This window comes from Apostichopus japonicus, chromosome 8 (assembly GCF_037975245.1).
Source record: "Apostichopus japonicus isolate 1M-3 chromosome 8, ASM3797524v1, whole genome shotgun sequence".
NCBI lineage: Eukaryota > Metazoa > Echinodermata > Holothuroidea > Aspidochirotida > Stichopodidae > Apostichopus > Apostichopus japonicus.
Window position 1 is genome coordinate 5,607,693 of NC_092568.1, and position 27,999 is coordinate 5,635,691.

Here is a 27,999-nt window from a genome sequence, read left to right on the forward strand (position 1 = left end):
TGCGACTGCGAGTTTCTAGCATCCCCTGATCTATGGTTGGAACGGTCAGAGTTCTTGCCCCTCGTAAACTTGACATTTGCGCACGTCGCTTCTTCAGGCATTTTCCCAGATATGGAACGGGAGTCTCTTACTGCTTGTTCCACCTGTCGGGCGGTTTCTATCGCTTTGGGTAACTTCAAATCCGTTTCCAAGAGTAGTCGTTCTCGTATACGTGTCGAGTTCGTTTTTTCGACGAGTTGATCCCGCAACATCTCGTCCAGGAAGGTTCCGAAATTACAAGTCGAAGACAACTCGCGTAATGCAGACATGTACGTGTCTACCGGCTCACCTGTTAGTTGTGCTCGCTTTCTGAAACGGTAGCGGGCTGCCACGACGTTTACTGTTGGTTCAAATCGTTTGTCCAAAACTCGGATAGTCCGATCGTAAACATCCTCGCCTTCTACAACGGGAAGGTCTGGCAATGTGTAGAAAATTCGCTGTCCTTCTAGTCCAAGCGAATGAAGCAGTATCGCCTGCTTTCGTCCGGCGGATGACGTATCCGTACCTGCCGCTAGCATGTAATTACTGAACATGCGCTTCCATTGCGGCCACAGTGTAGGCGGCTCTCCAGGGCTTGATAGAAAAACGGGCGGAGGGAGTAGTCCCGAGGTAGCCATGATTGTAAAAACACGTCCAAGTTGTAAAATTTTCTCCTCGTCGCCAAATATAGTGTTTAGTTGTTATAAATAAAGACACGATGTTCTTGATTCATGAAGATTGATTGCCTGTTTATTTCTTACTCGTAAGTGCGTAGCACTGCCATCTTGGAGAGGGCGTACTTCAAGAATACATATCATAAATACATAAAGAATGTCATTACAATAACTGAACACAACAAGCGATAATCCCATCGCTCTCACCAGCCCCTGGCTAATCCCTGGCTATCCCCTCCTGCTGCCCCTAGAAAAAAATGGTGTTTGCTCCCGTGCTGTATCAAACACTTTTGACAGGACTACAGACTCAGTGGAAACCATTTGATAAATGCACTGCGGAACCACCTGAGAAAAGAAATTGTTCACGAGTGACGTAAAGTCTTTATTAATGATAAACCGCAACTATAGTTTACTAAGTGAGCAAACAAAGAGGACAGAAATTGCATTCATCATGGTGAGCTTGTTTGAAACTTTTCAAAGGATTCCCTACTAACTACGGTCCCAAACCACTTCCGCATTCTTGACTAACGAACACGCAAGAACAGGAGAGTCAATGGGCTAATACAGCTACATGACATCCTCCCTCACGCGAATTTACGCGTAGTGTTTGTCATAATAATAATATAAGTCTTCTTTAAGGGTTTAAATTATTTCCCTCTCCACCAAAATGTGCACCATAGTTGTTTCGAGTTGTCGATTTTCTGCGATGTAGTACGTTGTATGAGTTGAGAATACATCGATAGTTCTTTCCACATAAATGTCAGAAAAGAGGGTAGTGTTGAAGTGAAAAGAACAGCGCTTACTATAAAAGGGGTTTGGGTCAAAGGGTAAATCTTCCAGCAGCCATGTTTGGTCTAAAAACGGATACAGAAACCTTAGCGAACACTAATGAATAACTAATTGAGGTAATCCTTTGCTGTATATCTATATTCGACGTGTGCAACAGATGATCATTATTTTAATTTGGTTTTGATGTTTAATAGTTTCAATCTGTTTTACCAGATATCAGTAACAAGGCGATATCCACCGTTGTAATTTGAATCGTTGACATAGGGCAGCGTCTAAGCTGCTTAGTTCAACAGCTGTACTGTGAACCTGTAGGTTATCCTATGCGAACTATTGCAGTTTAGGCCTAGCCTAACCTGTCATACAGGAAACAGGCTACATAACACAACTGTACTGATCTTTACTAAGTTAGTACTAGTAGTACTATACTAGTAATGGTATTAGTAATAGGTACTACCTAGCAAGGGATCGGTGATTTTCTTTAAGCCTAGCGGAATACAATAAGATGATGCTTATTTGGGAGTACTAACAGTAGAGTAAACTGCAACTTGTGAATGTGAGATGCCCTCTTATAAAAATACAGGCATCATTCATGGTCATCATTCATGGTCACTGTGCCGTGTGTAAGCTTGCACGGTTTCGTGAAAACTTACAACCGGTTTTTCTCTAGCAAAAAACCGAATCTGGCTCATAAACCGGTTTTTTTTCCCCTCCTGAATTGCATTGAAAACATCCAAATCTCGATCGCTAAGATGCGTATTTTTGAAGCTTTATCAACAGCGGGTTCAAGTCTGTTCGTTCGCAGTAAATTGTTAAAAATAAGAATAATAAATTCAAGAAACGTTACTGCCTTCATGACTCTCATTTTATAACCCAAGAAGAACTAAACTAAAGTAAATATGTCGAAAAGAAATGTGTTAGTGAAATTTTTTCTTAAAGTTTTAACATCACGTTACACGTATCGTTTGTCTTGTGTTTACTGTACTTCACGAAGTTCAAATTCGTGTTCAGAAAAAAATATGACGGTCATGTTATATTATATGTTATATTTTCGGAGATGAGGGCCGAGCATAAACCCCATTATGACCAACTGGAGATCGTAAAAAAATGCTTTACAATATGATTGGTCCAATGAAGGTACCAAATTGCACGAGGCTCTAGCCATGTTCGCGGGTGGTATCTTGGCGGTAAAATAAATTTCTCTTCAAAGAGTGAAGAGAATTTACCGTCTACACTTTCAAGTACAAGTTGAAAAATATCACTGGCAAAAGCGGGATTAGGTCGGCAAAGAATGTAAATTGTTAACGTTTAAGTTGGAAACATGTGTTCATCAACGTAAACGAAAAACCACCTGAGAGACGCCTTGTCTGATAACTGATAAGAAGAAAGGTTTAAAGGAAAATTACAAAGAAAATAAAATCCATTAGCGTACAAAGGAGAATTGTCACAACAGCAACAGCTGTAATTTTCAGCCATGTATGCAACATTTTTACTCCTTTAATATTCCTTGACTCAAGCCTGACGCCAGGTGTCTCTTGTGAATAATGGACTGTGATTGTTCTAATGTTACTTGTTGCATCTTAGTTGTTAAACTCAACCCCCCCCCCGCGATTGTTCTAAAGTTACTTGTTGCATCTTAGTTGTTAAACTCAGAGCCCCCCCCGTGATTGTTCTAATGATACTTGTTACATCTTAGTTGTTAAACTCACAGAGCCCCCCCTCCCCTGCGACTGTACATGTCGTATTGTATTGTGGATTGCGCAATGTATCTTTCAAGTTTTAACGTTCATTTTTTGAACAGGAACTGTGATCAATGTGTTTGAAAAGATTTTCTCCATATCCTCTACTATTTAATTGAAGTTAAATAGTAAGAAGAACACAAAGAGGACAAACACTTTGATTGTAACAATTTATTTTGAACTGCATCTCGTCATTTGAGTGTGTACTTCTCACAACTACTAACGTTGGCCACCAAGGTCAGTTCAATACTACAAGGTCGCCTAACTGATGCACGCATATATGGGCTGCATAGCCTAATGTTAGGCCTAGCTATCCACCCTCAAGCACTGGTTATGGCATGTGCGGATCGTAGCTGACAATGTCGTCTATCAGAAAAGCTTTCTCTTGTTGCAATTTACTTTCATATTGCAAAAAGAACAGTAAAAAGGAGAAACCAAAGTCAACAAACCTTTTTTTTTTCAGTTTTTGCAATTCACATTTCGGTTTTTTCCGGTTTTTTCGGTTTTTCGGTTTTCTTAAAATAAAAAATAGTACCGAAATTCGGTCGGAAAAAACCGGTTTCGGTACTAAAACCGGTTTACCGTGCAAGCCTAGCCGTGTGCATACATAGTGACAGATATGGATGATGAATATGAGAATGATGCATCAGTGAGGAAGGCAATGAGCCTTAAGTGAGTCCAGAGTTATGACAATGTTGCGGATTCGCAGTCACGGTGAATTCAAAGGGTCTTTAGTGTGTGTTATAAGCAAGTTAGCATAATATCGTCACTGCCATTTGGCAAATAACCTTTGATCAATTGACCTTGACTGCGAAGCCGACTGGGTAATTTGCAGCTAAGCCCTTATTTCTTTTAAAATGGAGTCGGGAGACTTGACGTTTGATCCTAGAGGCCTACCAAAATATTTTTCAAAGGCACACTGAAACCAATATAGAAGATACAGCCAGTAATACTAAGGACCTAGTTTAAGCCTATGTTAAGTTAGACATCTTTTACATATATTTGTACTTACCTAGCCTAAGTTACACAGGCTGTTTGCAGTTGATTAACAGTTTGTAAACAATTTTTTATTTCTCTCTTTATTATTTTTACAGAATACTGTACCTTGCAAATATAATGCCAAGCCAAGTCTAATGATTGACGTAAGTTAACACTAGTTAGGCCAGCTATAGCCATTATAATTTATAGCTCCAAAGGCATTGCTAACATTTTTTGCAAACATTGCAAGAGAAGGTTGCCCTAAGACTTACCTAAGCATACTACAAAAGTGGCCTATTCTATTATCTATTTGGTTTGGCAAAAAGAGATGAAGATTTCACAAAGCATTTCGAGAACAATATATCTCAACCTTCAAAGTATGTCATATGCAATGTTAGGTGAATGTTCATTAATGCAAGCATTGATATACAATTACTCTCAAATGTGTGATCTTTATCAGAAAAAATACCATTTGTTAAATGCCAATAAATGTTGAGGACTTCCACTTGGTTTTATTACTTATTTTAGGAGGTCTATCCCTAGAATATTGGTTTTACTGATCGTTATGTACTGGTATTTCTTCCATAGGTGCACCAACATCATTGAGGAGCATGTTGTGATTGTCATGGGAATAAACTGTTTACTGGTTGATGTATTTATTTTGTTGGTGATGAAGAAACTTTAGATATCAACACTTAATAATCTTGACAGATGGCTGGTGAGAGCCAACTTAGGCAGATGAGGCCTGAGGATTATGCAGGACTATCTAGGGATGAACTGATACAGAGGGCATTATGGAGTGAGAACGAGCGTGCTAAGGTCCTCTCTGAAGAGGATCATGCTATGAAAGATGTAACTAGGAGAATGCAGATGCATCTGGCAGAAATTCGCAGTCTTAAGGAGGCTAATGAAAAAGTGTCGAAGGAAAGTTTGGAACTGAGAGATCTTTGCTGCTTTTTAGATGATGACCGACAGAAAGGTCGTAAATTAGCCAGGGAATGGCAAAAGTTTGGCAGGTACAGTTCTGGTTATATGCATACTGAGGTGTCAAACTATCAAGACAAGCTCAAAGAACTAGAAGAACACCAGAAAAAGTTGATACAGGAGAATGCAGAATTAAAAGAACTGTGTGTGCTTCTTGATGATGAAAGGACTAGTAAGAGAAGTTCAATTTGTAGTAATTGTAGTGGCGCTTTAGATGAACTTGGCAACAAGCTCACAGAAAACGGACCAATCAACCCACAAGATCGCTCAAGAGATGGTTACAAATCAAACAGGTCAAGCATGGATGGTAAGATACCAAATAGATACATATTCCGTCATTTTCACTTATGAGAGGAACTCCTTGTCAATTGCTTACACGTATCCAACTTCTTACATGGGAATGCACAGAAAATTTAACCCCAGGGACAGGGTGGATATGAAGCTAAAACCAATATGATGTTCTTAAGATATTTATGCCAAGTTATCACATAAAATTCTACATAACATTGAAACTTTGTTCACACAAAAGCAATGAAAAGCTTAAAAGGATGTACAGTACATGGTGGTAGTTATAGGACTTCATATGGGATCAAATGGCAGCCACCATAGTTTCAATAATATGACCTGACAACTTGAAAAGGAAGCAAGTTTTCCTAGCCTATTGGTGAATTTGTTCATTGAAGTTGTTCATGGTACGTACGCATCATGTTTTGTACCTTTAGATCAATAGTCTTTGCATGTTAGTGTTACCAATGGTAATGTACAGTAGTGTACAGTGGTTATATACTGTAAGTTATAGTGATCTGTAGTGTACAAGTGTCCACTTCCCTTCCCTCTTGGTCACATACTATGTGTCTTTTATGCACAAAAAGTTAAACACTTCTATTCATCTGTTTTGGATTGAGAGGTGGAGGCTGGGTTTAGAATAGTGTTTACACGGGTCCAAAAATCGGGAACCGGGTACCCGAGGGCCGTTACCCGTCGGGTATCCGGGTACCCGGAAAAAAATTGTTTACCCTCGTGTATCCAGATTTTCAAGAAATTACATATTGGATGCTGTAATAAATGCATTATATTCTCTACTGACAATGTTTTCATGTTCAAATACGTAGATGTAAGATAAGGTATGAAACCTTCCTCCATCATTTTTATTTGCTTTTGTTTCTTTCATTAACTTGTTAATAAATTAATTATTTAATTATAATTAGCATTACTACTAACATCGCACTGCCGCCGCTGCTTATGCTGGCTCGTGCACGTCTATTGGATCAAACCATATAGATATCCAATTTAGCTCTAAACAGTTGTTACTACTAGTACTACTATCTATTATGCTGGCCCAAGGTTCCCATTAGCCGCGCGATTTGCGCAATCTGATCGCATCTGGAATAAACGATTAGTAAAAAGCCACTTGCGATTACTATTTTTTAGTTATCCCGTCTATAATCCATAAACATCTCGTAAAATTCCTTGTCAGCCTTTCCTTCTATGAAATAAACGAATGAATAAATAATAATTTCTTCCACATGGTGGCCTAACACTACACTAAGTCAATGAGAAATCTAGCTAAGCCTAACCATCTGTTTATTTGCTGAAGTTGTGACGCAGTTATAAGACATCCATGGAATACTTTCGTTATTGCTGTTACGTTCGATCACATGGTAGCCTAACAACACACTAAGTCAATGGGAAATCTGCCTAACCATCGGTTTGCATTTTTTTTTTTTAAAAACAATCACACTTTGCGTAGGATTCGGGTAATAAATTAGGAACCGGGTAGAATCGCGTTGGGCGGGTACCTTCGTTATTGCTGTTATCTTAGACCACATTGTAGCCTAATACCACACTAAGTCAATGGGAAATCTGCCTAACTGTCGGTTTGCCAATTTTTTTTTTTCTTTTTTTTTTTTAAATCACACTTTGCGTAGGATTCGGGTAATAAATTAGGAACCGGGTAGTAACGCGTCGGGCGGGTACCCGGGTACCCGGATAACCCGTGCAAATACTAGTTTAGAATATTCTATAATCTTCACCTGGAGAACTCACATGTACAGATTTTTGGGGGAATTTGCATCGTGAATAGAACCCTCTCGCCTTTGCCAACATTGTAGCAACATTGTGGGATGTAGGAGAATTAAACGACAGGTGAAAGTATTTGGGCTTTGGCAATTGACTGCTTCTTGTGATTTAAGAATCAAAACCAATCTCAAATGTAGAAGTGGATAGGCATCGTCGTGACATGCTACTGTAACAACTTTAAGATAAGAATTTGTTTGGTAACAAAACATTTGAAGGAAAATATTTAAGATGATAGTATCATACAAACACTTAGAGGTGATCAAACATTTTATGAATGATTATGCTGTGCAGTTCTGCATAGTATTTGATGTGACTTATCTTGCAGTGAAGACAGCCCTTCTCTCCCCCTCCCTCACAAAATATAAATAAATTATAAACAATTAAACAATAGAGAGCAAATACTTTGCAAACCGAAACAAAAAGCAAAAATGTGAGTCACTATCCCAAATGATTGGGAGCGGCCACTTGGTTCCCAAGCAGGATTCGTAACTCCAAATTTGAGTTGAGTTGAGCTTTACTTTCCCAAGCCTAACAATCCTCCATGCTATCCCAAGAGGGAGGGTCTTTTGTTGATTTCATGCATCATTGGTCAGATATTTAAACTCCTTTATTTCAGGTTTGTTTGTAAATACTTCAATGTCATTCATTGTTAACTGACAATCCTGGGTAAGTGTGTGATTTGAATCATTTTCTCAAAGCTATTTTCAGAATCATTAGAATGGTTAAAGAAGCTTCAAGAGAATTGCAGACTACAGTACTGTAGTTATCATCATAATTTTATAAGTGTGTTGTACATGTTATTACAAGTTTACAAATCATATGGCTCTACTACTACCCACAGGTTTTACTGTTATCTTTTACAAGACCTCAGACACTGTAAGGTCACAGGTTGAAAACAATTTGAAGGTTTCGTTCACATTAATCCAAAAATCAAAACGTTCGCTTACACTACTTGTTGCCTGTAAAGCGTATTTTATGTGCATTTTAGGGCGAGGGAAGAGATTTTATTGCATCGCTAAAATGTTAATAGCCCTAGAAGAATTTCTAATGGAAATTCTTGGTAGGGTGTGCAAGTTTAGAACCCCTGACATATACATGTACTGTACATGGAAGTCTTTACAGTGTTAAATACCCAAAAGACAAAAAGGCTCACATTTGAATTGAAATCTGGGTCACTTTCAGTAATTGTTGAAACCTTGTACTTTGTCCAATCATACTGTAGACTTCGATGTCGAATGACTAAAGTATTTGATTACAATCTCTTGGCTGCTCTGAATTAGCTACAAGACTCTTTCATCAAATGCAGGGAGTTTATCAAGTCCCATAATTTGAATATTTTATTGATTTTGAATAACTTTGCAAACCTTTGAAGGGAATGTCATCTTTCAAGTTTCATCATTCCTGATGTGATTTTAGTGGGTTTAGATAACAGATTTCTTCATGAATAATGGTCAAGTTCTATAGCACCAGATTGTGGCTTAATCAGAGTGAAATGAAGCTTTATCACTTCCAAATAGAGCAATACTAAAGCAATCTGCCATTACAGTATTAATGCTGAATTTCTTATAACTGTACTTCACAACACTTTACATCAGGTGGCTTTTCAATTAACAGAAATAGATTATTTTGGACAATATGAAAGATGGGGAATTCTTGGATTTCTCTTCGATGAAAAACCCATTGTACTTTGAGCCAGACAGGGCTTGAACCTACGACCTCCCAGATGAAAGGTTGCATTGATTTTAGTGCCATGGTCTGTGTCCATTTAGTCCATTAAACCCAACCCATTAACACACTGGTCAATACCTTTGATGTTTTAGTTGCTTTGTCTTGTAACTTGATAATAGACGGGTCCCATGGAGTTATGCAATTGAATAGAAGCATATATGGATTCTGGTTTATTGCTGTACAGCAGATCATGTGTATCTGATTTTCAATGATACTTAATTTGAGATCTCCATCTCCTTGTCACACTGTGACTGTCAAACTGTTGTTATTTCACAGATGCTACTCGAGCCTATGTGCAGAGGTTGGAGGATAGAGTTCACTTCCTGGAGGAGGAGAAAAGGCAGAGAACGATGGTGAGAACTGATTGATGATACCTTGTATATATAGACTGGTCATTGTCTGAAGGGACAAGGGACTTGAGCATTGATGATACCTTATAGACTGGTCAGTGTCTGAAGGGACAAGGGACTTCAACATTGATGATACCTTGTATATATAGACTGGTCATTGTCTGAAGGGAAAAGGGACTTGAGCATTGATGATACCTTGTATATATAGACTGGTCATTGTCTGAAGGGACAAGGGACTTGAGCATTGATGATACCTTGTATATATAGACTGGTCATTGTCTCAAGGGACAAGGGACTTCAACATTGATGATACCTTGTATATATATAGACTGGTCATTGTCTGAAGGGAAAAGGGACTTGAGCATTGATGATACCTTGTATAAATAGACAGGTCATTGTCTGAAGGGACAAGGGACTTGAGCATTGATGATACCTTGTATATATAGACTGGTCATTGTCTCAAGGGACAAGGGACTTCAACATTGATGATACCTTGTATATATATAGACTGGTCATTGTCTGAAGGGAAAAGGGACTTGAGCATTGATGATACCTTGTATAAATAGACTGGTTATTGTCTGAAGGGACAAGGGACTTGAGCATTGATGATACCTTGTATATATAGACTGGTCATTGTCTGAAGGGACAAGGGACTTGAGCATTGATGATACCTTGTATAAATAGACTGGTCATTGTCTGAAGGGACAAGGGACTTGAGCATTGATGATACCTTGTATATATAGACTGGTCATTGTCTGAAGGGACAAGGGACTTGAGCATTGATGATACCTTGTATATTCAGAATACTTGAAGAGATAAGGGACTTAAGTTCCCCTGATTGAACATCTGCATGTGTGTTGTCTTCCAATCTTCCTCATGTCAGCTCTATGCCTGTAGAAATCCTTGGATACAAACTTTTAAAGTCTGTCTCTGATTATCTCTAAGAGAATCTTCAAGACGTCAAACTAAACTGTTTTTTACAAAGGAGTGGCTTTTAAAGCTCACAGAGACTTTCTTAATTCAAGCAGGGTATTAAATGCTTGAGAATATTGAACACATAGCATATCGCTTACATCTTCATTTAGAAGGTCAGAAGATGTTTAATAATTTGTGTTCTATAGATAATATTAGTGGATGTGATTTAGGAAAGAGTTATTCCACATGACATCAGCTTGGGGACAGGAAACTTCAAAAGTGCTGGGTGATATTTTTGTGGCTGATGAGAAATTCACAGCTTGTCATGCACTTTAATATCGTTCACTGAGTATTTACAGCTTGATTAAAGACGATGTAATGTCTCTTGTTCTTTCACATTCATCTGAATCATTTAAGTACCAATCAGCCACTTACGTGGTACTTTGATTTACAGATCTATTGTTAAGAAAGTAAAAAGATATTTAAATATGTTCAGTGGAGTGTTCATAGAGTTGTTTCAGGTGAAGTCAACTTGAAATCATATCGTAATGTAATACAGTAATATACCTTTTAATATGCACATATTCATACTACATTTATAACTATTAACAAGGCAATATATGTAAACCTTGTTTTTTTCCTTTCCCTCCATTCTGTGATTCTGCCCATACAATTCCTAACTTTATTCAGGGCCAATATGAACCAACAGGGAATCATTTATCACAGTATTGCATGAACTTGTATTGCAAAATACTATGCAAAGTGGTGAAGAAGGGCTTTCAATGTAATAACGGGAAGATTTAAGGCTTTGCATTGGAATATCTGAGCAGGTGATCCTAGAAGGGCTAGAGAAAGCCTTATAGTAGAACAAAAGTATAGTTGATTCAGTTGTTTTGTTTTGAACCCAGTTGTTTTGTTTTTAACACTGAGTCACCCTATTGGTATAGATTGCATCCTTTGTGACCCCATCTATACCTTCAAATTGGATTGTTCCAATGTATCTGGCTATAATAGGTACTACTTTGCTGCTCTGTTGCTGTGGGAATAAGATGGCATTGCAGATGTTTATTGATGTTATCAAGTTTCTGGAATGTTTTTAATGTATTGATCTCTGTAAATCTGCTAACATTGTTTACAAATACCTTAATATGTCTGAAACCTTTGTTGATATCCAGACCGATTGGCTTGCAAGATGATAGGTGGCAACATTGTTCACTTGGGTAGCATCATTAGATTTGCCCCCTCTACCCCCCATCCTGAAATATGGTGTATCAAATGCTGCTAATACTATATGTAAGGACATATTCAGTTTAAAACACCTGGTTGTCTTTACAATGTGACAACTGCTACAAACCAAATCCAGTTGAGAGGTTTTTATGTAATATTTTCTGTCCTACTTTTGTGATGCAACAAAAAATGTCAAATAGTTATTACTTCAAGGCAGACTGAACATACTTTTCAGAACAAGTATCAGTACATGTATTATTAATACTGTATATTCTACAGTACAGTTTAGGCCTATATTTAGTCTACTGTTTTTATACAGTGTAGGCCTATATTAGTCTACTGTATAGTACAGTGAAGGCCTATAGTCTGCTGTATGGTACAGTGTTCAGTAGGCTGCCTATAGTAGTCTGCTGTAGAAACTGTCATTGTTATTGTGATAAACAGGTTGAACCACTACTGTTGCTAATTTTGCCCTCTTATCTTGATAAGTACTTCTTCTTAAAGACCACTTCTCCAGTAACTTGAATGAATTTGGTGGTATTGTGGATAGAATAAAATAATTAGCCTGTTCAAACCTCTCCTACATTTCCAAACAACTTACATCACTGACAGTTTGTCATGTATATATCCTTTTTGGTTCCTTGCTTTAGCAAAAGGAACCTATGCAGTCAGGTTGGCGTGTGTGTGTGTGTATGTATGTATGTATGTATGTATGTATGTGTGTGTGTGTGTGTGTGTGTCTGTGACACTTGCTTGGGTACGCTCTATCTCAATAAGGGAATGTTGGATTGAGGCCAAACTTGGACTATAGATCCACCATATGGAGAAGGTGTGCCCTATTGTTTCTGGTGCCCACAAAGGTCACCAAAGGTCAGTTATGGTCCAAAAACCGAAAATATTAAAACTGCAATAACTCCCAGTGCCAATGTGCGACAAGATTGATATTTTGGGACAAGTTGTGAACTGGTTAGGGGAGCATTTTCAAACTTAACGGTCATGTGATCCGAGGTCAACAAAGGTCAATTAATGATAAAAAACTAGTATTTTTGCGATAACTTGAGAACGAAATGTCCGTTAGGGTTGGGAGTTGCTTCAATGTAATCCAATTGTCGACCCGCACCTGGGTGACCCTTGACCTCAATTTGACCTTTGGTGACCTTTACGTGTTTTGGGGGATTTTTACAGTTTTGATGCTATTTTCAGATGTCAAAGGTACCTTCTGAACATAAATGTCAATAGGTTGACCCCCGTGTGACCTTTATGTGCGAAGTTATATGGGGTCAAAGTTTTTCGGTCGGAGTTAGGATGGTTGTACAGACTTGTCGTTTTGTTTTTTGGAATCAGGAGATTAAACTACATTTGAAACCAAGGTCAAAAGGTCAAAGGTCACATTAGAAAAAATGTGCTTATTTTGGGAGGAAACGAGCAAAAAAGAAAATGTTTGGTTTTGATGCTAGATTTGGATACCAAAGGTACCTTCCGATCAAAAATGTCAATTGGTTGACACCCGTGTGACCTTCGTGTGCGAAGTTATACAAGGTCAAAGTTAATTTTCAGACATTTAATGCAATAACTCCCAGTTCCAAGGTGTGACGTGGTTGATATTTTTGGACAAGTTGCAAATGGTATAGGGGAATATTTTCAAACTTAACGGTCATGTGATCCGAGGTCACCAAAGGTCAATTAATGTTAAAAAACTAGTATTTTGGGAGGAGAAAATGGGCAAAGAAAAAAATGTTTGAATTTGTATAGTTTGATGCTCTATTTAGGTCTCACCGATGAAAAATGTCAATAAGTTGACCCAAGGTGACCTTTGTATGTTAAGTTATATGAGGTCAAAGTTAATTTTCAGACATTTAGTGTAATAACTCCCAGTGCCAAGGTATTACACGGTTGATATTTTGGGACAAGTTGCAAATGGTATAGGGGAATATTTTCAAACTTAACGGTCATGTGATCCGAGGTCACTAAAGGTCAATTAATGATAAAAAACTAGTATTTTTGCGATAACTTGAAAACAAATTGTCCGTTAGGGTTGGGAGTTGCTTCAATGTAATCCAATTGTTGACCCGCTTCTGGGTGACCCTTGACCTCAATTTGACCTCTGGTGACCTCTGGTGACCTTTTTGTGTTTTGTGGATTTTTACAGTTTCGATGCTATTTTCAGATGTTAAAGGTACCTTCTGATCATAAATGTCAATGGGTTGACCCCCGTGTGACCTTTGTGTGCGAAGTTATATGAGGTCAAAGTTAATTTTCAGACATTTAATGCAATAACTCCCAGTTCCAAGGTGTGACACGGTTGATATTTTTGGAGTAGTTGCAAATGGTATAGGGGAATATTTTCAAACTTAACGGTCATGTGATCCGAGGTCACTAAAGGTCAATTAATGATAAAAAACTAGTATGTTTGCGATAACTTGAGAACAAATTGTCCGTTAGGGTTGGGAGTTGCTTCAATGTAATCCAATTGTCGACCCGCTTCTGGGTGACCCTTGACCTCAATTTGACCTCTGGTGACCTCTGGTGACCTTTTTGTGTTTTGTGGATTTTTACAGTTTCGATGCTATTTTCAGATGTTAAAGGTACCTTCTGATCATAAATGTCAATGGGTTGACCCCCGTGTGACCTTTGTGTGCGAAGTTATACAAGGTCAAAGTTAATTTTCAGACATTTAATGCAATAACTCCCAGTTCCAAGGTGTGACACGGTTGATATTTTTGGAGTAGTTGCAAATGGTATAGGGTAATATTTTCAAACTTAACGGTCATGTGATCCAAGGTCACCAAAGGTCAATTAATGATAAAAAACTAGTATTTTTGCGATAACTTGAGAACGAATTGTCAGTTAGGGTTGGGAGTTGCTTCTACGTAATCCAATTGTCCACCCACATCTGGGTGACCCTTGACCTCAATTTGACCTCTGGTGACCTTTTCGTGTTTTGGGGATTTTTACAGTTTCGATGCTATTTTCAGATGTTAAAGGTACCTTCTGATCATAAATGTCAATAGGTTGACCCCTGGATGAGCTTTGTGTGTGAAGTTATAGGAGGTCAAAGTTAATTTTCAGACATTTCATGCAATAACTCCCAGTGCGAAGGTGTGACAAGGTTGATTTTTTTGGACAAGTTGCGAATGGTATAGGGGAATATTTTCAAACTTAGCGATCATGTGGTCCAAGGTCACCAAAGGTCAGCTAATGTTAAAAAATTGGTATTTTGGGGGGAGAAAATGGGCAAAGAAAACATGTTTGAATTTTTACAGTTTTGATGCTCCGTTTAGGTCTCACTGATCAAAAATGTCAATTGGTTGACCTACGGGTGACCTTTGTGAAGTTATGTATACAAGTTCAAAGTTAATTTTTAGACATTTAATGCAATTAAATCCCAATGCCAAGGTGTGACACGGTTGATAATTTGGGACAAGTTGTGAATGGGGGGGTGGTGGAACATTTTCATACTTAAAGGTCATGTCATCTGTGGTCACCAATGTTATCATATCTGTTGACCCGCTTGTAGGTGACCTTATACTTCTTACATTTTCGACGCCACATTTAGATCTCAAAAGTGCCTTTTGATCAAAAATCCGATCACATTTTGTGATCACAAAAGTGTTGGCTATAGTGTTGGTTACTTTATGGGAACATGTAGGACCACAATTACTTGATCTATTTGAGCCCAATCTTGCTTGATAATATTATGTGTATTGTCATATACCCCAAGCAAGGAACCACAGTGCCCTTGGGCTCTTGTTTATAAGTTTAGGTTCTCAGTTTGTTTATTTGTTGCCATGATTGGTATGGTGGTTGCCTCCCACAATAGCATGGTAGTACACTTGAGCCTTTGAATCTGATATACTGTATGCTGGTTTTTTCTTGTGTCTTCTTCCTCTTTCCCTTCCTTCCTCCCTTCCTCTCCCTCCTCCCCTCCCCCCGCCCTCATCATCTTATGAATGTACAAGCCATATTTTCAAGGTTTCAAACAGTTGCCAATTCTCTCATTATTATTCGTATTTATGACATTTCATTGTATTCACACACAGCCCAGGAGATCTAATGGACCAATGAGAGATGATCGTATGCAGAACCATGTGGGTGGTCCACCAAGACCTTCCAGTGTGCCGCCAGTAAGTACTGTGGGGGAGTACTTATGCAGCAAATATGTAACAGTACAGATACATAACAGTACAAATACATAACAGTACAGATACATAACAGTACTTGTGCAGCAAATATATTACAGTACAAATGCATAACAGTACAAATACATAACAGTATAAATACATAACAGTACAAATACATAACAGTACTTGTGCAGCAAATATATTACAGTACAAATACATAACAGTACAGATACATAACAGTACTTGTGCAGCAAATATATTACAGTACAAATACATAATAGTACAAATACATAACAGTACTTGTGCAGCAAATATATAACAGTACAAATACATAATAGTACAAATACAGAACAGTGCTTGTGCCACACATATATTACTGTACAAATACATAACAGTACTTGTGCAGCACATATATTATAGTACAAATACATAACAGTACAAATACATAATAGTACTTTTGCAGCACATATATATATATATATACAGTGCAAATACATAACAGTACTTGTTTCCAAAATGGCAGGTGAAGAAGATGAACACAAAGGTATCACTAGTTTACTAAATGAATATTACCCTGCTTACAGAGCACTCTTTGGTCACACAGAGTGCACCAAAGGGTAACAGACAGAAATAAAGTTTTTCATAAATTATGTCAAATCAACTTAGAGATATTTCTGTAAATCATCCTCTGGGCCATCCACTAAGTCGTCTTTTGCCAGAGCTGGTTCTAAGTTGTTTCCTCTCAGTATTTCACTTTTGAAGACTTTTTGGATGAAATAATAGTATAAACTTGACCAACTGAAAACTTGTACCTGTGTATTCCACGATTTGAGCTTTCTTGTCATAGAAGGACATGCTATGTTCTGTTTTAAACCAGCTTTACAGATTTTACATTTAAATAGCAGAAAGTTATTGCAATGTAGTTTACATCTTTGGGTTTTGTTCATTAGCTGTATTTGGGGGCCATATGTGGTGCAGTGACTAGATCGCCCTTGTGCATGAACTTAAGGAGGATACGAATCCTCCACGTATTTGAGATGAGGGAGGAACATAAATAGGGTTGGTTTTTTTTTTGCAAAATCACATTACTGAAGGTGGCACAAGTGAGAGACCAAATATATTCAATTCTACAAAGTTGTGTAATGGAGTGCATTTGCTTGTTGATGGATGTTTGCTTGAATCAGCATTTTTGTCTTCTTGTTGAGAAATGTTAAATTGCATCTTGTCTTGAAGTACTACTTTGACAACCACCTTCAACAACGCAGCTTAAACGAGGGAGTTGAATCTTCTGGGGCTGCTGTACCTTATTATTACTATGTGCCATGTATAACCTCATATATTTCATGCTTAATGGACAATTAATTTACTCATACCTTCCCAGCCACCATACCAGAGGAGTCATGGACTCCCTCCCCAGGCGCCACCCAGGTCCTATGATGGTACAGTCACCCCTACTAACAACCGCAACCCTCACCCTGACATGGTCAATGCTTTGAAGGTAAACCCATCAGCTTTTGCTAACTATCCATACTTTTACTGCAGGTCACCAGCCATTGCCTTTCATGATTGTATGAACTTTGTATAGTATCATGTATCAAGAACTTCTTACACACAGGAACTGCAGCCGAAGAATAACCACAAAATGAAAACCCAGAGTACTTTTTACGAGTGGCATTGGCATGTACTGAGTGAATTATGATTTATACTATTTCACTCTTAGAAAAGCAAAAGCATTTTGAAATGGTATTGATTTTAGGAATTAAACTGAGTGCATGAAAGTTGTACCAGTAGAACGTGTTAAAAATGAATCTGACAACTTTAAAGAAATTTGAGGTAGAAAATACAGCCACTTTGAAGGACTTAAGTTGTAGGAGACAAATACATTGCATGGATCTTATAGAAAACAAGACTGTTTATTGGTCTATACAACTAGGTTAACATTCTGATGTTTGCATCATGAAACTAAAAGTGTAATAAAGGTGGTGGTAGTATTCCTAGATGTAGGATTCACATTGAGTATGAGAGATATAATTTTTCTGTCTACATTTGCTATATATTCATGCATGTTATCACGCACCTCTGTATATATTCACTGTATACTATATATATATTATCTGCAATGTATACTTGGTTGCTACCATCTGTAGATTGCCTTCAAAATTATCTAAATTATAAGATTTCAAGATTGATGGGGGATATTCGATGAACATTTTCAGGGTTGTAGCCAGGACGATGTGAATGTTGGTTGGAAGCTATTGGGTGCCTAACCTGCATCCCCGGGGGGGGGGGTGTCACATTTCAGAACTTGATTGGACAAACTCTGCAGCTAATGGAGGAGGCCTTGCTCTATCATTCATACTGTTCATAGCATAGTGTTGCTAGAGTGTATTGCTAACAAACATGAATAAAGTGCATTGTCAGGAAAACATGTTTTGTGTTTTCTGTGATCATAAATTGTAGCATAGAATGTGTCGCTTACTCGACCACTTTTGCAACGAGTGTTGGGGTGGCAGGTTCTAATTTGAGTGATGGGTGACAGATAAGAGGAGTGCGCAGGCTCACCCACTTTAACCAACCATGGCTACAACCCTGAACATGTATCTGTTACACTTTGTTTTCATTTTTCTACTAGTGCATTTTTTTGTCACACAGAATACATCATTTTTCTTTTTAAAGATCTTAAATTTCTTTTCATTCATACATGCAAATTTCAGTATTTTATCCTGTACCTTATGCATCAAACCCCCTAACCCCCCCACCCCCCCCCCCCAAGAAACTACAGTATGTTTAAAGGCATATTCTTATTGCAGGTTTTGGAAGTCCACGACCAGCTTGATTCAAGGTCAGTAAACAACAGAGATGACTCTTCTAGAATGGATGATAATGAAAAAGCCATTGTTCGCGAAATGTGCAATGTAAGCCGTCGTCCTTGGGTGACACTACCATTTCAAACTTTTGCTAGTAGGATTTGAAAACAAAATGACAAAAATATTAAAAAATAAGAGGAAAAAAGAATTCCTTGCTTTGTGCCTTTGCTGTTGTTTCTGTTAAATTCCTTCAGCATGCTTAAATTCCTTTCTAGCCTCTTTTTCTTCTTAAGTATTCAATTAACATCTCTCATTTTCTGCTTGACTTTTTCACTTGTTCCATTTTCATCATCTATCGCAATGAGATTTATGTTCACTGTTGCACTCTACATTTAGAACACTTTGACGTATTTGTGATATCACTCTGCTAGCTTCTTAGTGTTTTTCTATGCTGACACTAGATGAATCTGCCTGCTGCCGTGCATTCATGCTTATATTATACCTGTTTGTACTCTCTCTCTTGTGTGACCGTAGTATACTACAAGTGGATCGTACAAATGATAAAACAGTCAAGCTCCCACATTCTGGTATTGTGATCTGAGATGCAGGGGTTGTGGGGATACTTTGTTTGTATTGTGATCTGAGATGCAGGGATTGTGGGATACTGTTTACTGTGATCTGAGATTAAGGGTTGTGAGGTACTTTGTATTGTGATCTGAGATTAAGGGTTTTGAGGTACTTTGTATTGTGATCTGAGGTTCAGGGATTGTGGGATACTGTGTATTGTGATCTCAGATTGAGGGGTTGGAGGATACTTTGTTTGTATTGTGATCTGAGATTAAGGGGTTGGAGGATACTTTGTTTGTTAAAAACATGAATTGAGCATCAGAATTAATTACCGGAACAGCAAGACTTAAGTACACGGAATTGTAGCTCTTTCCAGGTGTACTTGGAAAACAGTGGTTCTGTTAATTATGTATTAAGACAGAATAGACTAATGAAGAGGTTGTTATAGAGAGTTGTGAGCATGTTAGCCAACTGCCTCTCCCACTGCTCCTAGCATATGACCAAGCCAAAGATGTAGTCAACAGTGCTAAGTCTGATGGAGAGATTTTTCACGTTTGAAATGATTGCAGAAGGCTTGCAGTCTATTTCGCCAATTGTTCCCAGCATTAGTTTGTCTTTAGACGTAGCGATACTCAGTACTAAGTTTGTACTAGAAGAGCATAATGCATAGAGAGATGTAGTTTAGGCTCTGTATGTTTTTTTGCTTGCTTGGGAATTAACCAACACAAGCATTACAACATATAGTATTCAGTTCAGCTAGCTAAAGCTGTAAGCCCAGGAACAATTATGATTTAAAGTGAGAAGGTATTTGTGTTCCACTTCTTGCAGTAAGCCATTGAGCTGGATTATCCATATGGGTGTCTATTGTGCGTTGTCCTTCAGTTGTAATATTCCTTGCATGTGGTCAAATACTTCCATGTAATTAGGATTGTGACTGCTGTAATTGTAAACTCATACTTCAGTTTCTTTCAGCACTGGACTGATGGTTGTGACAGATAATACAGTACAGTGTTGTATTGTACAGTATTTATCTGCCAAAAGTTTGTTGGCAAATAGAGCTACCGTTACTTAATGCTCAAGATTTGTTTGTTGAGTAGAAATGGTCTAGCTTGTCTACATTCACTGAACTTGATCCTGACAAAAAAATTCTGCTGATTTAATCAAATGTTACAAGTCATTACAAAATATGAATCAAAAGTGCCTTTAAAGCAGCATTTTGCATCCTTTTCTATGATATTTCTCAACCTCACTGACTCCACTATGCCATAACGACATACATAACTAGCGTATCTATTTATATTTTACTTCAAATGGTGGCATAAAAGTCGAAAAAATGGCAACTTTCAACTTTGTTGTTCTCCAAGATATTTTCCGTTGGGAACCCAATAAACCTCGCCCATAATATGAATATTTAAACACTACGAACGTCATTGACAGATACGTAATATAACACCACGCTTGATTTGGGTACAGTCTATATGGCAGTTGTACCAGGGAGTTGCATAACAACTCCCAACGCAAAGTCTTGAATCTATTTTTAGCAACGGCTCATAACTAAACCTGCATCTCTGATTGGTTGAATTCAAACTAGTGGGTTTGGGAACTGAATGCGATTTAATTTTGCATGTGGAATACTCGCCAATTAACGTTTTTGGCAGGGAAAAACTTGGCTAATATCTTAATTTGCTGTTTTGTGATTTGATGAATGTAATAAACTCGATGGACATGTCAAAAAAGTAGAAAACGGCGACCAAACGCAAAATGCTCATGAATAAACATACTATTCACTGATTGGTGGAATTCAAACTAGTGGATTTGGAGATATGAAAACTTTGTCGAGGACACTTTTACTCGTTATCGATATAAATCGTTAATTACTCGCTAATTAACGCTCTTGGCAGGGTGAAACTTGGATGGTATCTTAGTTTGCTGTTTTATGATTGATACATGTAAAAAAATCGATGCGCTTGTTAAAAAGGTGGAAAAAAGCGACCCAACGCAAAATGCTGCTTTAATTATAAAATAGTAATTCAGGTGTAATTCTCCAAACTTGGCAATATGGTATAGTTAGTCAATGTACAGGTAGATGTAATGCTACAAAGAACAGTGACAGGCCTGATAAGAGGAAGGTTGTGGAGGGGGGGGGGAGGGGGGGATGATCAGGGGCCTAAAGTCCAAGGGACTGGGATCCATAAGGTGGCCTGGGAAGATATGGAGCGGCCCATGAAAACTTGAGGAGCCCATGAAAATGATTACAAAATACTAACATGTTCATACAGAATCTTTCTCAAGGCAAAATGAAGTCACAAAACTAGGGCCCCATGACATAATTGTCCCTGGGGCCCAATATTGCTCTGGTTGCCTGTGAACTGTGGAGTATTTCAGTATATTTCAGAGGTTTGTTTCTGTGGGGAAAGTTTCGTAAAAAAATACTTATAAAAGGTTTTTGTGGCTAAAAAAAAATTACTTATATATATATATAACTATATTGTCTGAAATGAACTTTTTATATGTGTTCCTCAGAATAGAATATAGTCTTAATGGAGATTTGTTCTTTTGTGTACTTCTTATTGTAGTTTTGGAGCAACAGCAGATTAAAGCTTTACCTTTATTTAAAGCATTTGTCACAGAAAAAGTACAAAGGGGTTAGTGTTACAGAAAATAATGAAAAAACTAGAAAAAGGCACCACTAGCAGTCAGCAGATACTAAGCCAATAAATTTGGGAATAAGAAAAGCTGCATATTTGAAATGTCGGAAAAAGTATGGGAAGATGGTTGGGCCATTAAGTGACCATTCGTAGGAGTGTTTGCAGTGCTGGACATAACAGTATTGTAGAATTCAAGGTAGTTGAGGCTGTTGGGTCATGAAGTGACCGATCGTAGGAGTGTTTGCAGTGCTTGACATTACAGTATTGTAGAATTCAAGGTAGTTGAGGCTGTGTAAGTATCGCAGGTAGTGGTACTTACAGTAGCAGTGTCAATGAATATCAGAGCATTGTAGAACACTAATCTTGCTTTACTTTTAAAGTTTGGAACTTGGTTTTTCCAAGCCTGCTTGCACTACTAAAGCTTATCTGAAGTTCATTTAAGCATTTAAGATAATGCACTTTGTAAGGTACTTAAACATAGCATTGTTTAATCATTTTGCAGAATTTCATAACAACTACTTTTTGGTTTCGATGATAATCGTAACTTTTGCATTCATGATGGCGTGTGTGTGTGGGTGAGTGCGTTTTGTGACGCCCAGCTTGTAAACATGACATCTCAAGAAGGGAATGTCAGACCAATTTATATTTGGTGTGTAGAAGTACCACATTGAGTTCAAGAAGTATTTTGTTTTTGGTGTAGGTCAAATGTCATTTGGGATCACCAGGGGTCACATTGTGAATACATTATAAACAAGATATCTCAAGATAGGAAGCAGTGGCGGACTTCATATTTAGTGTGTAGAAGCACCACATTGAATTTAAGAAGTTTTTTGTTTTTGGTGGAGGTCAAAGGTCATATAGGGTCACCAGGGGTCAAATTGTGAATACCTCATAAACACAATATCTCAAGAAGTCAATCATGGGCAGACATATATGGTGTGTAGGAGTACCACATTGTGTAAAAGAAGCCTATTGTTTTTGGTGGAGGTCAAAGGTCATTTTGGGGTCACCAGGGGTCAAATTGTGAATACCTTATAAACACGATATTTCAAGATAGGAAGCATGGGCAGACCTCATATTTGGTGTGGTAAAGTACCACCTTAAGTTAAAGAAGCCTATTGTTTTTGGTGGAGGCCAAAGTCATGTGGGGTCACCAGGGGTCAAATTTTGAATACCTCGTAAACATGATATCGCAAGATGGGAAGCATGGGCAAACATATAAAGTGTGTAGAAGTACCACATTGAATATAGGAAGCCAATTTTTTGGGTGGAGGTCAAAAGTCATTTGGGGTCATCAGAGGTCAAATTGTGACCACCTTATAAACATGATATCTCAATATTGGAAGCTTGGGCAGATCTCATACTTGTCATGATGGTGTATAACATTGAGTAAAAATGAAGCCTAATGACTTTGATGGAGGTCGAAGGTCATTTGGGGACCACAAGTCAAATCGTGAATGCCTTGTAAACATGTACATCCTCACTATTCAGATTCATGAAGAAAAATGCTCAGGTTACATTATCGAAACCACAATGCATTTTGCATTCTGGTTTTTGTTTTCAGATTAATTTTATCTGATTTTACAAATGATTCTTTTTGCAATATTAGGTAGTGTGGAGAAAGTTAGGGGACAACCCTTCAGGATCCAACAGAAGCACCCCTGCCTTACAACCTTCATCATCGCGCCAAGGGCAGTCTCACCAGAGGTACTCTACGGGAAGCTCAGGTCCACCTCCCATCAGACAGGGGGGTGGGATGAGTGGTCAACCGAGGCCAGCGAGCAGTACTAGTAGTCTGGATCGTAAAGGCTTTTGAAGAAATCAGACTATGTCCATATGGAACAACCAGCTTTGGTGATCTGGTACACTGTATTAAAGACAACATGTTGGAAGGAGTTTGTTGACATGCTAAAACATTTGATGAAAGTAAGACGAGAGTAGCCAGATATCTCCCACAAAGAATCCTGAAATAATTTTGACGTATTCCCATTCGGTGAGAATCGTTAATGTTATTTTGATCTGAAGCGACACCAAGATTCTGAAGCAGGTTATTGAAGTTATTGAGTCTGAGGGATACGTGACAGTTTATGTCTGTCATCGGTCAAGAAATCAATTTCCAAAACAAAGGAGATTTACTTAATAAATATGTAAAAGAGATATGAAGAGTTTGAGCCTGAATGGGGGGGCTCAAGCCAAACAGGAGATTTCAACATGATTGGGATTGCCTTGTACAATTAATTAGTGACTTATATGGTTGTAATCACTGTGTTAGGTAACAATTGAAGGCTAACATAAGGCAGGTTGTTACTGAATAAGATGTGAAACTGAACATTTCTTCACTAACCAGACACCTTGTCCTATTAGTAGTATTTACATATGCAGAAAGCAAACTGGGAAACTTCAAAAACTTCAAGATTTTGATAGAAATCTTAAATGGCCAAACTAACAGCGTACATTGTTTAATCGGATTTTTAGATTTCGATGAAAATGAACTTAAATTACTGCTTTATTGCTCACAGGTCTGTTGTGGTCTCATTCTTCATCAAAGACATGAAGGTAATACAAGCTTGTTCCCAGGTATTATATTGATAGCATTGAAATTATCTTGAGAAATACAATCTACTTTTTCCTTCCTTTGATTGAGAGATCAAAAGAAAATCATCTTTTGTAATTTCTTCTTGTTTTGACCCTACTAGTACTCATGATGAACTTTGCCTTCCATTTCTTCACAATGTAATATAACAGATAGTGAAAACAGATACAGTTGACATAGGAAAGCTGTTAAACTTGCACATACCCATGTAGAACACCACATGACATGTGTGTCTTGAGATCCTTGTACATTTACTACACAAGTCTACAATGCAGCGTTTGAGATTTCCATTCTCTTTATCATTCTTTGAGCCTTTTGAGGTAGAATTTCAAGAAACATTAGAAATATTAGAAGGCGGCTGTGTGTGGTGTAAGAGATAAACAACTTGTCCAATATAAAAGTAGAGTTTATTTTAGGGCCTTGTTGTTGCCTAGGAGGTATATGATGGGTTAGCATAATGGACTTCTGAAGAGATGTGAGTTAGCTTGCATTTTCATGTATTGCAGCACTTCTAGTTAAAGAGGTATGAAGACAATGCAAGGAAGTGGAAAGTGTTTATATGCATTTAATTAGTAACAATGTGCAGCACACTGCCAAAGAATTAACAGGTATATTTGTTTTGGTATTCTGCTCTTTTCATGTAATTACAGTAATTCATTGCAAAATGGTCTTTATTTTTAATGCCTTGATTTGAACTGAATGCAGAGCTTCAGAAGTTAGAGAAGGAAAGCTTCAATCTGTCATTGATTATATTAAATATGAATAAAAAAATAAAAAACAGGACTTCCCAAAGGAAGGTATTATTTAAGTTTGGGGATGTTTCAAACCGTAAATCATTATGTTGGATACAAGTATGTAGAAATGGGAGTGACCAGTGCAAAATCAAAAATCTACAATTGAGGTACTATATAACATCAGTTTGGTGTTCTCATTGAGATTCCAGCATTTACATGAGAAATTCAAAGTGTGTTATGGTGTCAGAACTAAGCCTTGAAAAATACCAAAGACAAAAATTGCAGACAGTCATTAACTCCAGTTGTATAATATCCTGTTCCTGCAAGAGAGACTTGGCTTCAAGTCAATATATATATACTCATGTTTAATAGCAAAGTGAAAGCAATAATATTCTTTTGAACAACAAAAAAACATATAATTTACTGCAGTGTAAGGGGACCTATGTGCGACCCCAAAAATGGGTCATGAAAACTTTTCTGTGGGTCCCCGTATTTTGCCAGATAATCAGAAAATTCATTGACAGGTCTTAGGGTTTGCTGATGGAGATTAATAAAGTTATTTTGATCAACATCAAGTCTTTTGTCCAAACTACATGTAGCTTTCGTGCTGTCTGAGGGGTTTTGTTTCTGAGGGGCAAGGCATGGCTTAGGGGTGGGGCATGGCTTAGCTAATAGAAGATCATGATTCGTGGTTTTTGGGTTTGTGGACTGACAGTGTAGGTGACTGAGTACGCCATTCGGTACCATCAAGCAATGCCTTATTATATTCACAATGTGGTCCTTGTTAAAAATTGGAACCATGCTTAAATTGTTTTTGTTACATTTATAATTTTAAAAATCAATGCTTAAAAACCAACACACCATCTAGAAACTTGCATCCCATATAATAACTCTGTACTTTGCGATCACCAGTCGTCAATATTTTCCCTTTGAATATTTGGTATAATGTTTTTATTCCAGATCCAAGTTACTAATTTCATGATTTTCTTGTCTATATTTACTGCCATTATAGTCTTACAAAAACATTAATTTTGTATTCAAAGCTTTGAATTATTCACCAAAATCTTTTTGCATGTTCTTTCACTAATGATCCATCCTGGAAGTATATTGTCTCATCTTAATATTATATCAATTATTATCAATTCATTCATTAATTCTACAACAACAACAAAAACATGATAGGTATATGACTACTGTACAACAGTTATTCACCAGAGGTTATTATTATTCTTATTATTATTATTTGAATGGTTGCACTCTATTGTTATTTGTTTCTTTCAATTGTATTTACCTATCTGCATTTGAACTATATTAATACTCCGACACATATTTGACATGCAGCATGAGTGAAAGGCTCCACTGTTCTCTTGAAAATGATTTGTAGTTTAATCTGTACTGGTGGGTATGTTTGTGTTTTACTGAATTGCATAATGAATATAGGTCAGTTTTGATTCAATTTGCAACTCTGTTTTATTCTTGGAAATGTTAACTGAATCGTGTTCTTGTCTGATGTACTGTAGCCCCAAGAGTCGTTAGTACTCTTGGCTTTTCACAAACTGATGGCATTCACCAATGAGCTTTACAAAAGTTCAGAGAACTGCTTGTAAAGGTTTACACCTCCATGAACACTATGCAGTAGATGACACTTTCTTAGGGATTGAAAAGGACTGGGCAGCAAACCAAAACCTGTTCTAATAACCTCTTCAGTATTGTTTGTATTGTTTTATCATGCTTCGTTACAGATTTGTCATTAAGTTTGGTCTGTTAGTATTTACAATGTCAGTTCATATCATTCCTAGTGTTCAGCTATACAGCGTGACTCAGTTCAGTAATTATACTTTCCTTTACTTTTTTCTAAGTTTTTTTCCCCACTTTTTACAGGGGAGGTGACATGTGAGTATTTTAAAACAATCCTGTGTCCTGTTTCAGTTTATACATTCTTTTTTCAAAATGTTCAAACCAATCTTTGAAGTTTTTAGAGAAAATTAATTTTAAATAATACCTCCTTTAGTCTCAATGAAGTGACTTCTATGTTGTTGCTAGTTTAATATTATGCAAAAATGTGTACAGAATTTTGCTCATATTAGTTATGTGTACTTAGAAAATGGTTCCTTGTGAATGCTATATTGCCATGATATTTCTGAAATGCTGGAATATATGGATGTGAACCTGGGAGAGAGTGTACCTAGTTGTACAGATATGAAATATATTAAATGAGTATCCCATATATTTGGTAGGAAATATATTACTTAATGTATATCCCATGAAAGCACAGAGGTTCTATGGTCACAAAGAAAAGAAGTACCTTAAATATGATAGCAGCACTTAATGGTAAGAGGGGGGAAATTGGGGGGGGGGGAGGGTGATAGAGAAGTGATGGGAGGCTGTTATATAATGGTACAAGTGTATGTGTGTGAGCGAGTGAGTGGAGGGGATTATAAGTTTGACATGGTATGTTCATTATATTTTTATCAAGCTGTTATTTTGTAGTTCTCTTGCTTTTCTCCCGCACTTTTTTTTTTGTCTTAAATATTTGTTCAGTTATTTATGAGTATGTGGGTGCTACTAATCCTGGGATGTAATAAAAGGTAAAAGTTATGCTATTGGAATATGAATATTATTCTCTTCCTGCTTGCATGTTTAGTTGCTTCTACCTCTTGTATGATTTATAGTAATATTCGTGTGATTCATAGAAAGAAAATTGCCTTCTAAGAAAGATAAAAAAAATGAAGTGATTAGACCTTCGGAGTTCATTCATATCGTGTGCTGTTTATGTATACATGACTTGTTTATCCACTTGAGAAATCCATTTGTGTATAAAATTAATTGTTAATAGAAAACATTTTTTTGTATTCAGTAAATTATTAATATTCAGGAAGCAATAACTTATGGCTTCATGAACTAGTGTTGTACTTGTGTTTTACGTTTAGGTATTTGTATTACAAGAAAATTCACATCATTGGTAATTGTTAACGAGTTCATTGTTTTAGAACTTATGAAAGAGAACAAATGCAAAGAATGTTTACATTATTTACCCAACCCAGTTGTTTG

The 27,999-nt window shown here is 37.3% G+C and overlaps 1 protein-coding gene across 4 annotated transcripts; it reads left to right on the forward strand.

Moving 5' to 3' along the window:
• The first annotated feature begins 1,444 nt into the window (after window positions 1–1,444).
• On the forward strand, window positions 1,445–27,987 carry LOC139970701 (coiled-coil domain-containing protein 85C-like). 4 transcript variants are annotated; one of them, XM_071976603.1, is made up of 8 exons: window positions 1,493–1,597; window positions 4,312–4,359; window positions 4,784–5,486; window positions 9,263–9,339; window positions 15,519–15,602; window positions 16,981–17,097; window positions 18,410–18,514; window positions 23,231–27,987. In XM_071976603.1, the coding sequence occupies exons 3-8, from the start codon at window positions 4,907–4,909 to the stop codon at window positions 23,435–23,437; spliced, it is 1,170 nt and encodes a 389-aa protein (XP_071832704.1). In that variant the 5' UTR covers window positions 1,493–1,597; window positions 4,312–4,359; window positions 4,784–4,906; the 3' UTR covers window positions 23,438–27,987. The 4 variants fall into 4 exon arrangements, with proteins under 4 accessions (XP_071832705.1, XP_071832704.1, XP_071832706.1 ...); XM_071976604.1 differs by lacking the exon at window positions 4,312–4,359 and having other exon boundaries at window positions 1,445–1,597; XM_071976605.1 differs by lacking the exon at window positions 18,410–18,514.
• The last annotated feature ends 12 nt before the right edge of the window (window positions 27,988–27,999 follow it).